This window comes from Bacillus rossius, chromosome 14 (genome assembly GCF_032445375.1).
Source record: "Bacillus rossius redtenbacheri isolate Brsri chromosome 14, Brsri_v3, whole genome shotgun sequence".
NCBI lineage: Eukaryota > Metazoa > Arthropoda > Insecta > Phasmatodea > Bacillidae > Bacillus > Bacillus rossius.
Genome location: NC_086341.1, coordinates 36,020,912 through 36,035,839, shown reverse-complemented (window position 1 = coordinate 36,035,839; position 14,928 = coordinate 36,020,912). Strand labels below are relative to the sequence as shown.

At 40.1% G+C, this 14,928-nt stretch overlaps 1 protein-coding gene across 1 annotated transcript in view; it reads right to left on the bottom strand.

The window, feature by feature from the left end:
• Positions 1-639: 639 nt before the first annotated feature.
• The window catches only part of LOC134538976 (chymotrypsinogen A-like), a 66,570-nt gene continuing 52,281 nt past the window's right edge, over positions 640-14,928 (bottom strand). Inside the window, exons 5-7 of the mRNA XM_063380629.1 lie at positions 10,205-10,303; positions 3,974-4,110; positions 640-1,004 (exon numbers count right to left, since the gene is read on the bottom strand). Of these exons, the coding sequence (XP_063236699.1) occupies positions 831-1,004; positions 3,974-4,110; positions 10,205-10,303 (410 nt within the window). The 3' untranslated portion in view covers positions 640-830. The remainder of the gene's footprint in view (positions 1,005-3,973; positions 4,111-10,204; positions 10,304-14,928) is intronic.

Here is a 14,928-nt window from a genome sequence, read left to right as displayed (position 1 = left end):
TTTAACAATAATGCTGTGTAAAAAGTATAGTCCAACTAGCATTCTACTTCGTAGAATACTTCATCATTATGAACAACAATGGCTTAGTGTAAATAACGTTTGAAATTATTTTAATTCCAATCGAACTGAAACCAGAAAGTAAATCGGAAGATTGGGATGGTAAAATCTGGAAGAACTAAAGTGTAAATCACAAGTAATTGTGAAAAGTAAAATGAGGATACACGTGATTTTCATACTGCAGGCTGTTTGGTGTATCGTATTTAACCTTCTCTTTCGTACATGAACAAACATGTTAGGATAACGAATACTTGATTATTTGGAATCGTTTCGTGGTCGGCAGGCCTATCAAGTAAAAGATGGCGCAGTTGGAAGAAGTAAGAGTGTTGGATAGGAGAGAGGTTTGCGGCGATCTGTCGTTGCAAACATATGACTAGAGGAAGTATTTTATAGTAATATAAAAATGCAAACTTCATTAAAATGGTAGATATAATATTTATCGTAAATAAATATTATTTTTTTATAATAAGTACATATCAAACAAAATAATATTGATCAACTGCACAAAAATTTGTGGTAAGACACTTAAAAAGTATACACAAAACAATACTAAACATAGTGATAAAAGTAAGTAAAAAAAACTGCAATCAAAACATTCTTTATTCTATAGCATTTTGTGTTTTTTTTTTTTTTCATTTCGTTGACATGCGATGTATTACCACGCATTTCGATGTCTGGTGGTGTATTGACTTCAATCTCGCTGCTATTCACCATGGATATTCTCGCCGCTACTTGTGACAATCAGTTGCTCGTCTGTGTGGGCTCCAAGAGACCTACTCCCTGACGACGACGTCAGAGTACGTCTCGATCCAGCGCAGGTAGCTGGTGGTCCTGGCATAGGCCGTGGGCGCCCCCACGGGGCAGTTGATCCAGTTGAAGGACATGAGGCCCACCAAGGTGAACAGCCCGTCGTCCTCAGAGACGACCAGAGGTCCTCCGAAGTCGCCCTGCGAAGCACGCGCACGCGAGAAACCCTTCCAGTTGGAAAGAAAAAAAATTAGTTGTCTGTAAAATCGGTTTACAGACGATAGTTTAACGTGACAACGTCATAACAAACCATTGATGAAATGATTGCATACTTTTATGAATAAATCTGAATCCTTGTTATTGAATTATCACTATTTTGTATGGATACAAAGGAGGAGTGAAATGAAATCTACAATATAATTGATAAATTTACTTTTATTTGCACTCATCAATTCATATACAGTATGTTTATTACTTTAACGAACAGATTATTTTAACTATAACCTTTTTACATGTTTGCTATTTAACTTCTTCCAATCTGTGTTATTCTGTTAAGGATAAGACGATGATAGGAAAAGTAGGAAACGAATGGGAGTTTTTCAAGTTTATTGTGCCTCGAAAAAGTCAAATCGATGGTTGTTCTAATCGAGTGGAAGAGAGATAGATTCGGCGCAAGCGTACAATGAGCGTAACGGGACACTTTTTCGTGCGTGCAGCCGGCGTTCATCGATTTATAGACGTTGTCACGTCAAAAAACCCTGAAATCTTCAGACAATATCCCACGTCTGCGAACACACGAGAGAATTAAAGATAGAAAAGTTATAAATTCAAGACAGAGAGCTCTAAATTCATGGCATATCGGTTATGAACTCAAGGCAGACCATTTATTAAATTCAAGACAAAGCTGTTATAAATTCAAGGCAGATCGATTTTAAATTAAATGCAGATCGATTCTAAATTTCAGGCAGTCCATTTATGAATTCACTACAAAGCAGTTATAAATTCAAGGTAGAAAGGTTCTAAATTAAAGGCAGGTTGGTTCTAAATTCAAGGGAGAGGGCTAGGAACAGAAGTAGCCATTTTGTTTTCAATATATTTTTGTTATAACATTTATTACGCTCTTATATTGATAATTCTGTCATTTTAAACCATAGTATAATTTAATAGAGTGTCTGAAGTTAATAGTAATTTGATGCTACGCATAGTTTCCCCTGTGAAGCCGTTGGCGTTAAATAATGAATAATGTTTTTGAGAATGACTACAACTGTAGTTATAACGCCAATGGACACTTTTTATTAGTCTTAGAAAATATCCTCATGCGTACTCTCTGCCTTAATGAAGGATAATTTTCAAAATAAAATGGAAATACATTATTATAGCCTTAAAGGTTTTGAAGCCAAGATGGTGTTTCTTGAATCCTATCTGTCCTATTTCAGAAATGACGTGAAATAGAGATAATTTTGTGCAAATTCCGTAACGAATCCATCAAATGACTTCGAAAAGTCTAATTCAACCAACAGTTAGGTTTGGCACGAGTACCAGTTCTGTTCTGCGCAGAACTTATGCTATCAGCTCATGCTTGCCAGCATTGTGCGGAGTACCAATATTTATTTATTTATTAATTTTAGTTTCACTTCTTACTGTCAGCGAAGTTATGAGAGATGGACGTACACTTTCCAAAAAAGGGATTTTGGGTAAGAACCGGCCATGTCCAGTAGTACGAAGTCATCCCAGCATTTGTCTAGAATGGTTTCCAGAAAACGTGGGAAAACATAAAGCAGCATGACTAACAGTGTTTTACTTTTGCACCATACAGCTTAGTAATAAAGATGCAACAGAATAAAGTAAAGACTAAAAAATTCTATTATCTTAAAGTTAACCTAATAAAGACCAGTTTAAAAATAAATAGAATTTTTTTCTTGTAAATTCAACTTAAATAAACATGCAAAACTACAGATATTGGTAAATTTGTACATTTACATGAAAGTAAACCGAATAGCTACAAAAAAAATGTTCGCATTAAACATAGGTATTTATGCTTCGTGTTGTCCCAGTACCTACAATAGTTATAGTTATTTGTTAACCGTTCCATGAATAACTTTCCAGTTTTAACTGCGCACACTAATAAGCCAAATAAAACAAAATAAAGTACAATTATTAAATCTTTGATTGTATTTTCCATGGATTAAAATTTTATTTAAAAATAAATTAACTAAAATATAAATTTTTGCGCCAATTTTCATAAGATATCCTCAGTGTTATCTCGAAAAAGGTATATCACAGCCATGTGTTACAATATCTTCCTTGCAGTATTACAAACTGTCACGTGGCAACTGCGGAGAAGTTAATAATGTGCGCAGGCTTTCACGGCCATTGTCTGAAGTAGCTTGGCTTCTGGATTGTAGCCGTGTCCTTGGCGAATAATTCACCGACGTTTCGGTGTACATTGCAGTCGCCATCATCAGGGAGCAGTTACCTACTACAGTCGAGTTGAGTATGTAACTGCTTCCTGATGATATGCGTCTGCAATGTTGACCGAAAACGTCGGTGAATTATTCGCCGAGGACGCGGCTACAACCCAGAAGCCAAGCTACTGCGGAGAAGTTGTTCCCTGTGTGAGCTCGAGAAATACCGTCTTTACCATAAGGGCACACGGGGCCCTACATCCTCAGGGGTCCCCGAAGGACCGACAATTTTCTCACATTTATTCTCAAAACATTTTTGTCGAACACATTACCTAACAGCGCCACCATCAAAATTTTTGTTTGTCGGGTTGCAATAATTAATAATATTTCAGAACGCATCCTAATTTACTAAGTACACCATCTAGCGATCAAACATGTAAACCACTCCAATTCCAAAAGTCAAGCTGCACAGTCTAAACGAGGCCTAAAATCTATGTTGACATTGTCTATAGAAGATTTTTGCTCAACAGAAATCCCGAAAGAAACCAATATTTTAATCGTAATAAAAAAAACAACAGCATAGTAAGAAATATCATTAATGACTCATTATATTGTTTATTTGATCACCCATAATAAATAGAAGATCATAATAGAAAAAAATTATAGAGTAATTAACTATCTTTTCTTTCCCAAAGGGCCCCAAATCCTTGTGTGCCCAAGGGCCACAGAATTGGAGCTCGAGGCGTGTCCGTGTCCGCACTCACGTCGCACGGACCACTGTCCTCGCCCACGCTGCAGATGTTGGAGTCCAGGAGGTCCAGCGGGAAGTACCGCGAGCACTCGTCGTTGGCAAGGATGGTCGCGCGCGCGAACTGCAGGGTCGAGCTGTACGTGTAGTTGTCTGCGCACACCGAAGCACTGCTGTCACGAGCGAACAACGATCAACCTACCAACTTTAAGGCCAACATATGCCAAGGCTGCCCCTCTTTGCGCCCGGAAGCACTACCTGTTAAACACCGCGATCCTTCAGCACAGAGGAATGAGGCACTTATTGTACTACCGAATGATAATACCCAATCAAGTGAGGTGACCAAGAGAACAATGCTGAGCAACATAAACCCTATTAAGGAAAAACTACACGTCATGTTTGTAAGGAAGATAGCCAGAGGCGCTATTATCATTGAAGCACATGACAAAGGGACTTTAGAGAAGATTCTACAGGATGAGAAGATTAAGGCTTTGGGCCTCAAGATTGAAAAATCGCAAGTACAAGGACCGAAAATTATACTGTACGATGTACCACGGGACTATGACAAGGAAAATCTTGTGGAGGTCATGTTTGATCAGAACATTCAACAGGAAATTCCCAAGGAGGAATTCAAGAAGGAAACAATGGTAAGAACAAGGAGAGGGAAAAAGGACAATCGTGAAACTGTGCACGTTGTCGTCGAATGTTTACCCAGGATAAGCAAATTGTTGATAGCCAAATCTTTTGTTTTTATAGGCTTTTCGGCCTGCAGGGTCAGGGACTTCATCTCAGTGTCAAGATGCTTTCAATGTCAAAGTTATGGACACATAGCCTTAAAATGCCATTGGAAAGCTAGTGTGTTCGACATGTGGTGAAGAAAACCACAAATATACTGAATGTCAGAAGAAGAATGAAGGATCCAAATGCGCAAATTGTATTCGGGATAAAAAACCAGCGGAGCACAGAGTCGACAGTAATAACTGTCCTTTTTATAAGCCCGAGAACTTGAGAGAACAAATTATGAATAGCAAGAAAAAGATTCGATTTGGGCAATTAAACACTCAAGGCTCAGCAGTTGTCCTGAATGATCTAAAAAAAAAAAAAAAAAAAAAAAAAAAAAATAGCCCAGGAAAGGAACCTCGAACCTCGATATAATACTTTTACAGGAACCATATTCAGTACGAGGGAACATTCCTGGTCAATATGAGAGGTTATACTACTTAGGTGAAAGACCAACATCTGCCATTTGGATTAGAAACGAAGACATAACAGCTATGCTGTTATCAGGTCTCTGTAATGAACATCACATCTGCGTATTGGTTAAATTGAAGACAGTAAAGTTATTCACTATTTCCTCATACTTCCAATTTGGAGATGAAATAGAATTACATATAAATAATTGGCAAAAAATACTAGACACAATTGGAAGGTAAAGAATACTCTTGGGTGCAGACACTAATGCAAAGTCTAACTTATGGCACTCACCAGTTATGGATGACAAAGGAGAGATAGTAAGTGTTTTCTTGATAGAACAAGATCTGTTTGACGTAAATACACGGAGTGAAATGGGAACTTATGCATCTCCAGCCACTGGAACTGAAACATTTATTGATATAACTGCAACCGACAGAGCCACCTTGGAAAAAATTACAGACTGGCAAATTTGGCTTGACAGCTCTAGCAATCATCTACTGATAACTCGACCTGGTTCTTCAACAGGAAGAGTTTGTAGCTATGCCTATAGATAATAGGTATTTACATAAGGGAACCGACTGGAGTAAATTTGATTGATCGTTGTTGAATGAAATGGACATATTGAAGTAGGAGAGTACAAGAGATGTAAATACATTGTTTGAGAATTTTACATCTCTGATTATCAGAATTTGTGACAAGCATATGAGGAAGCAAACTAAACAAGTTCGAGACCACCCGTGGTGGGATGACGAATTAGAGGCCATCCGCAAGGATGTTAAATGTATACGGAAGACACAGAGAAGAGCTGTCAATGCTTTTCTCTAAAGCTCTGTTGTTGAATCAGTACAGAATAAGAAAAAGGAATTACAAGCAATATATAGCAGAAAATTTATCTCATATCGTGGATGTCAAACTACCAGATGACACCATAATTGATTAATCTGATACACATGTGGTTAAAAGGAAAGGAAAGCCATTAATAAGTGTATGACTATTTAAGATGCGGTTCCTTTCACCATTAAGGAACTAGATGAGAATGTGAAGGCCTTAATCCGAAGAAAACACCAGGGAAAGATGGGTTTACTATTGAAATAGTCTGAAGAACGTATCCACGAATAAAGCACTCTTTATTAAATATGTACAACATGTACCTCAAGACTTGTATATTCCCTAATATATGGAAGGTAGGAGTATTGATAATTCTGTATAAAGGGAAAGGAAAAAGGTTGGAAGAAGCAAAATCTTATCGGCCACTAACGATGTTACCGACATTAAGCAAAATATATGAGAGGCTTTTAAACAAGAGACTGTTTAAATATTTTGAAGATGCGCAACTGCTGCACAGAAGACAGTATGGATTCAGAAGAGGCTGAAACACAGAAACTGCAGTAAACGATATGAAGAAATTGGTAGAAGCTATAGAAGAAAAATATGTCATAGGCGTAACTATAGATATACCGGGAGCCTTTAACAACGCCTGGTGGCCTGAAAAAATGTGGAGACTTCGGCAGTTTGAAACGCCTCGGAAGTTATTAATAGCGATAAGGGACTTTCTAGATAACCGAAAATATGAATGCCAACTCGGTCATGTGATGGCTGAAAAACAACTAATTGAAGGGGCTCAGTGTTGGGGCTTCTGCTTTGGAATGTCATCTTCGATGAGCTGCTCAAGTCTGAGTTTCCAGAGGGATGTGACATCTTTAGATATGTAGACTACGGACTGTTGCTCGTCCCTGCTGGAACAAGGCATGAATTGGAAAATAAAACCGAAAGTGCATTCAGAACAATAGTTGAATGGGCAGATAGAGCCGAATTGGCAATTACCCCAGAAAAAAAAGTAATGTATAATTCTGAAAGGTAACTTACACAAGCAAAGACCTCCTGTGATAAGAATGTCTGGAAGTGTTCTCCAAACAAAAGCATCACTTAAGTATCTTGGTGTTACAGTTACATACATATGTAAATTAAAGAACACGTTAACCTGGCTTCGGAGAAAGCACTATCATTATTTCAGAAGATAAGTTCAGTAACACCAGTTAGGTGGAGTTTGACTTCAAAAACATTGATGGTATTGTACAAGGGAGTAAACGTTACCATTGTGTCATACGCTGTGATCGTCTGGGGAGATTTAATCAAAAACACTCTCATAAAGCTAAAGTTAATATCATCACAGCGAATTTGCCTAGTAAGAATCACAAAGGCAAATCGAACAACATCTGCAGAAGCGTTACAAATCTTGTCTGGAAGAAAGGGTCAAGATTGCTTAGAAGAAGTTAGAATATGGCATAATCAAAAAAGAAGAAATAATTTTAATTAAAGAAGCCACTATTGACAAGCGGCAATAACGCTAGGATGCAAGCGACAAAGGAAGATATACATACAGTATCTTTCCATCTATAAAGAACAGATTGAAATATAAATGGATACACATGGACCATTATACTTTACAATACTTATCAGCTCATGGTAACTTTAAGTAAAAACTTCATTCCACGAAAATAGTTGAATCTCCGACCTGCATTGTATGTGAAGAAGATGATACAACACAGCATGTCCACAATGTATGTGCTAAGACTGTAGACATAAGAGACTTGTACAAGTGGAAGCAATCGCTAGAAGACGCAGACTATAAAGACCTACAAGGGATTATGCAATGCCAAAATACATTCCCCATATGGAAATCTTTGTTCAATGAACTGGGACGTCACCTGGAAGAACTTGATGGCTGGCATTCAGAACGAAAAGAAAATGAAGAAGAAGCTGAAGAACATGAAGACCTTCTCAACTTATTTCAGGCAAAATACTGGACCCAAGAATCAATAACCAATATGTAGACAACTTCCTAAGTCTGTAAGAGCTCCTGCCCCAAGACCAGAAGGCGACGGAGCCAAGTTTCAAGATATCTAAAGAAGACTGGGAGATGACTAGTACCCTATACCGGAAGGTATTCTAGAGTGATATGTAGAAGAGTGGAAGAGTATATAGTATTCAAGATTGGAAGATTATTAAGTATATCTGATGGCAGAAGGGACAAGAAATTTATTGTAACTGTATTTGCGAAGCTGATGAAATATTGAGATGAAGAGTTGAATCGCTCACAAGTTCCTGTAATTAAATAATATGAATCTGTTTAGGACATAAGGAAGTACCTAATACAGCAGACAGAAAGAAGAAAAGATCATACATAAAGATGTACAGAACATCCTGTATATGTTTCTTGGTGTTTCTTCCTATGCATGGTTATCGAACCACCGGAGTAAGTATAAATGTGTTGTTTAAAATGGATTATAAGTGGACTGACCTTAAAAAGCAGTTGATTAACGTTAATCTATATGAGCGAATATATGTTGCTGATATATATAATCACATTTAATTATATATAATCATATAATCTATATAAATAATTATAAATTATATATATAATGGAATTACGCCCTTAAACCAGAGTAAAGAATTAAAGAGAAAGTAGTGGTTACTAATGTAATACAGAACGAAAAATTTGGAAAAGAAAATTACTTCTCGCATACCTCTCGGGGATCATATCAAGAGGATAAAAGTTAAAATAAACGCATATAAAGAATAGGATTAGTGCTGTCACGTCACCAGACCCACTGACGAGCACACAGCGACAGGATCTGTGCTACCAACACAGGCGGGCCTGCGACAGACAACCCGATGGCGTGGAGTAACACCACACTTACATTTGTAGTAGTTACAACCAGAGGCGACGCTCGCTGGTGCTTCTAGCGCGGTATCTCCAGTATTCTAGTCGCGCATAGGGTAACAATGATATTTGAGCGGTAACTGTAACATAAAATGGCGAATAGATGAAGATAAACGTGTAATGCAACTTCTTTGGGTGCTTTCATGAATCTATACCGGGTATTTATTTTATGTATGAAAATTATTCTAAAAAAAACAAACACGTTTTAGCTAATTTTACTTTCCTAAAAATAGTTTAAAACGTAATCTGGAAACATAAAAGTAGGTCAACTTATCTGCCTTCAGCGTATCCTAAAATGCTTTTGGTAAACAAGCCCCACTCTAATGTATTGGGTAGTTTTCAAATTGTGTGGCTTCTTCAGAAGTTCTACACGCTGTACGTCTGCCCAGATATGCGGGTTCCTCAATAAGTCAGTAATATTTTTTATCATCTGGTGACTTCTATAAAGAAATATTAAGCCTCGGAGGTCGGTGTTTACATTTAGATTTATAAAATAAAATAAAATTTTGCCAAGAAAAAGTTATTTTTTGCCTTCACTATATTGTCATATCTAAAGTTAAGCAAATACAATAATAATACTGTACATATATTCTGTCATATATTGGTCAAATGTTCAAAAAACATTCTTTCTTATATTGATGTGCAAGATTTTCGAATGTATTAATTTCTTTTTTTTTTAATTATTAATATATATTAAGTCTACGATAGTTTCAATAAAGGATTTCAATTAAACAAAGTTAAGAACTTTTGATCTTGCATACTGAACTTGCTACTAGAGCAGCTAAAGAATCAGTAACATTATTATTCCTATAAATAAATTTTATTTTAGCAAAATAATTTAGCTGAATATAATAATAATAACAATAATAATAAATTTTTAAACACATTAACACCCGAATGTATGATAATCTACTTTAATTTCTTCTTCAGTATTGTAAATTACGATCATTTTATTTTGTTATATTATAGAATATAGTTATATTATACATGACGAACATCAATGAATGATTAAGTTGGTGACATTTTAGGTTAATTTTTTTTACAACATGGTGTGATTTCATTTTGGGTTGATCTTTTAGCAATTCGAGGTTGCTGCTAAAGATGTTTCAGTTAGTTTGCGATATCACATTTTAGCAGAAATTTTGTTTGTGTAAATTAATTTTTTTTTTTTACTTGGTTAGTTCGCGTGCAGTCGGATGTATATAGTATATGGTGTAATTGCAAGAGGCGAGGCCTAATATTCCTCAAGTACGACAGCTGGCGGAAGAGTACACTCGCGTGGCATGAAGTACAGACCTCCAGGAACCACGCCACCGTCAATATACTCACAGCTGCTCAGTCTGCCGAAGCCAGTGACTACAGCATCGCGACCGGCGAAGGTTTCTGAGGCCTGCGAGTGCTTCGGCAGCCTCACTGGAGAAATGTACTCTGAAAAAACAAACAACAACTCAGAATGCAGTAGAGAAGTCACGTTCACGCTTTGGACATCTTCGATTGTACCATAAGTATGAATGAAAGTCAGTAAGTGAGTAGACACTAAGTGTGTAGATGATGTTTATTTTAACAAAGTTGTATAACTTTCGCTAAAGTTTTCGTTGCTGAAAAATGTTTTCGTTGAAATATTTTGGGTATTTCCAGTAAGATTTTGTGGCGAGTTGTCACCCCCTCCCCCAATTTATTAAAAAATAAAAGACAGCGACAAGTTTATTGGTAGCTGTTGAACTTTTTTCAATAAAACACTATACACATACTTAGTATTTATATTAAATTCATATTTACCAACCCCCATTTTTTTTTGGGTCGTGAAAGCATGGAAATGGTGTGGTTGAAAGTGACTTTAACTACCTCACATTATGCCATCTACTGTTAGAAATTGCAGTAAAATTACAGATTTTTCAACGAAGAATCAGCTTCAAGTAAAAGAAGTGTTATTAATTTCAGAAAACTGCGTCTTAGCAGAATCTACGCTGTTTTTCTACTTCCGAATTCCGGCTTTCTGTATAAACAGGGTACAGGCACACGTGGAAGAAATAAGTGTAAATATATTTATTTGTATGAGTCGTAATTAGTTTGTGAATGTTTCACGTTGTGTACCAAGATTATTATTGTGGATCCACGTTCAAAGTTTGTGAACTTAGTACCCGCCAATTTACAAAGATTCCTGGATTATTTGTAACAAGCATTCTTTGTAAATTTAAGGGGAAAAATTTTGACCGTGAACTGACAGTTCCAACCTCCGGGCACTCATACGATACAGTTTTGGATACAAGAAGGAACAAGAGAGAGATAGAGACAGAAGGGAATGAGATAGAAAGAGAGGGAGAGAGACAGAGATGGAATTAGAGAGAGGGAAAAAGAGAGACAGAGAGAAATGAGAGAGAGAGGGACAGAGAGAGACAGAGAGGGAATGAGAGAGACAGCGAGGGAATGAGAGAGAGAGAGGGAATAAGAGAGAAAGAGAGGGACAGAGAGAGACAGAGAGGGAATGAGAGAGACACAGAGGGAATGAGAGAGACAGAGAGGGAAAGAGAGAGACAGAGAGGGAAAGAGAGAGACAGCGAGGGAATGAGAGAGAGAGAGGGAATGAGAGAGAAAGAGAGGGACAGAGAGAGACAGAGAGGGAATGAGAGAGACACAGAGGGAATGAGAGAGACAGAGAGGGAAAGAGAGAGAGAGAGAGGGAAAGAGAGAGACAGCGAGGGAATGAGAGAGAGAGAGGGAATGAGAGAGAAAGAGAGGGACAGAGAGAGACAGAGAGGGAATGAGAGAGACACAGAGGGAATGAGAGAGACAGAGAGGGAAAGAGAGAGATAGAGAGGGAAAGAGAGAGACAGAGAGGGAATGAGAGAGACAGCGAGGAAATGAGAGAGAGAGAGGGAATGAGAGAGAAAGAGAGGGACAGAGAGAGACAGAGAGGGAATGAGAGAGACACAGAGGGAATGAGAGAGACAGAGAGGGAAAGAGAGAGACAGAGAGGGAAAGAGAGAGACAGCGAGGGAATGAGAGAGAGAGAGGGAATGAGAGAGAAAGAGAGGGACAGAGAGAGACAGAGAGGGAATGAGAGAGACACAGAGGGAATGAGAGAGACACAGAGGGAAAGAGAGAGACAGAGAGGGAAAGAGAGAGACAGCGAGGGAAAGAGAGAGACAGAGAGGGAATGAGAGAGACAGAGAGGGAATGAGAGAGAGAGAGAGGGAAAGAGAGAGACAGCGAGGGAATGAGAGAGACAGAGAGGGAATGAGAGAGAGAGAGAGGGAAAGAGAGAGACAGAGAGGGAAAGAGAGAGACAGCGAGGGAATGAGAGAGAGAGAGGGAATGAGAGAGAAAGAGAGGGACAGAGAGAGACAGAGAGGGAATGAGAGAGACACAGAGGGAATGAGAGAGACACAGAGGGAAAGAGAGAGACAGAGAGGGAAAGAGAGAGACAGCGAGGGAAAGAGAGAGACAGAGAGGGAATGAGAGAGACAGAGAGGGAATGAGAGAGAGAGAGAGGGAAAGAGAGAGACAGCGAGGGAATGAGAGAGACAGAGAGGGAATGAGAGAGAGAGAGAGGGAAAGAGAGAGACAGAGAGGGAATGAGAGAGACACAGAGGGAATGAGAGAGACAGAGAGGGAATGAGAGAGAGGGAAAGAGAGAGACAGAGAGGGAATGAGAGAGACACAGAGGGAATGAGAGAGACAGCGAGGGAATGAGAGAGAGAGAGGGAATGAGAGAGAGAGAGAGGGAAAGAGAGAGACAGAGAGGGAATGAGAGAGACACAGAGGGAATGAGAGAGACACAGAGGGAAAGAGAGAGACAGAGAGGGAAAGAGAGAGACAGCGAGGGAAAGAGAGAGACAGAGAGGGACAGAGAGAGACAGAGAGGGAATGAGAGAGACAGAGAGGGAATGAGAGAGAGAGAGAGGGAAAGAGAGAGACAGAGAGGGAAAGAGAGAGACAGAGAGGGAATGAGAGAGAGAGAGGGAATGAGAGAGAAAGAGAGGGACAGAGAGAGACAGAGAGGGAATGAGAGAGACAGAGAGGGAATGAGAGAGAGAGAGAGGGAAAGAGAGAGACAGAGAGGGAATGAGAGAGACATCGAGGGAATGAGAGAGAGAGAGGGATTGAGAGAGAAAGAGAGGGACAGAGAGAGACAGAGAGGGAATGAGAGAGACACAGAGGGAAAGAGAGAGACAGCGAGGGAAAGAGAGAGACAGAGAGGGACATAGACAGACAGAGAGGGAATGAGAGAGACAGAGAGGGAATGAGAGAGAGAGAGAGGGAAAGAGAGAGACAGAGAGGGAAAGAGAGAGACAGAGAGGGAATGAGAGAGAGAGAGGGAATGAGAGAGAAAGAGAGGGACAGAGAGAGACAGAGAGGGAATGAGAGAGACAGAGAGGGAATGAGAGAGAGAGAGAGGGAAAGAGAGAGACAGAGAGGGAATGAGAGAGACAGCGAGGGAATGAGAGAGAGAGAGGGAATGAGAGAGAAAGAGAGGGACAGAGAGAGACAGAGAGGGAATGAGAGAGACAGAGAGGGAATGAGAGAGAGAGAGAGGGAAAGAGAGAGACAGAGAGGGAATGAGAGAGACAGCGAGGGAATGAGAGAGAGAGAGGGAATGAGAGAGAAAGAGAGGGACAGAGAGAGACAGAGAGGGAATGAGAGAGACACAGAGGGAAAGAGAGAGACACAGAGGGAAAGAGAGAGACAGAGAGGGAAAGAGAGAGACAGAGAGGGAAAGAGAGAGACAGCGAGGGAAAGAGAGAGACAGAGAGGGACAGAGAGAGACAGAGAGGGAATGAGAGAGACAGAGAGGGAATGAGAGAGAGAGAGAGGGAAAGAGAGAGACAGAGAGGGAATGAGAAAGACACAGAGGGAATGAGAGAGACAGAGAGGGAAAGAGAGAGACAGAGAGGGAAAGAGAGAGACAGCGAGGGAAAGAGAGAGACAGAGAGGGACAGAGAGAGACAGAGAGGGAATGAGAGAGACAGAGAGGGAATGAGAGAGAGAGAGAGGGAAAGAGAGAGACAGAGAGGGAATGAGAGAGACACAGAGGGAATGAGAGAGACAGAGAGGGAAAGAGAGAGACAGAAAGGGAAAGAGAGAGACAGAGAGGGAATGAGAGAGACAGAGAGGGAATGAGAGAGAGAGAGAGGGAAAGAGAGAGACAGAGAGGGAATGAGAGAGACACAGAGGGAAAGAGAGAGACAGAGAGGGAAAGAGAGAGACAGAGAGGGAAAGAGAGAGACAGCGAGGGAAAGAGAGAGACAGAGAGGGAATGAGAGAGAGAGAGAGGGAAAGAGAGAGACACAGAGGGAAAGAGAGAGACAGAGAGGGAATGAGAGAGACAGAGAGGGAATGAGAGAGACACAGAGGGAAAGAGAGAGACAGAGAGGGAAAGAGAGAGACAGCGAGGGAAAGAGAGAGAGAGAGGGACAGAGAGAGACAGAGAGGGACAGAGAGAGACAGAGAGGGAATGAGAGAGACACAGAGGGAATGAGAGAGACACAGAGGGAAAGAGAGAGACAGAGAGGGAAAGAGAGAGACAGCGAGGGAAAGAGAGAGACAGAGAGGGACAGAGAGAGACAGAGAGGGAATGAGAGAGACAGCGAGGGAAAGAGAGAGAAAGAGAGGGACAGAGAGAGACAGAGAGGGAATGAGAGAGAGAGAGAGGGAAAGAGAGAGACAGAGAGGGAATGAGAGAGACACAGAGGGAAAGAGAGAGACAGAGAGGGAAAGAGAGAGAGAGAGAGGGACAGAGAGAGACAGAGAGGGAATGAGAGAGAGAGAGGGAAAGAGAGAGACAGAGAGGGAATGAGAGAGACAGAGAGGGAATGAGAGAGAGAGAGGGAAAGAGAGAGACAGAGAGGGAAAGAGAGAGACAGAGAGGGAATGAGAGAGAGGGAGGGAATGAGAGAGAAAGAGAAGGACAGAGAGAGACAGAGAGGGAATGAGAGAGACAGAGAGGGAATGAGAGAGAGAGAGAGGGAAAGAGAGAGACAGAGAGGGAATGAGAGAGACAGCGAGGGAATGAGAGAGAGAGAGGGAATGAGAGAGAAAGAGAGGGACAGAGA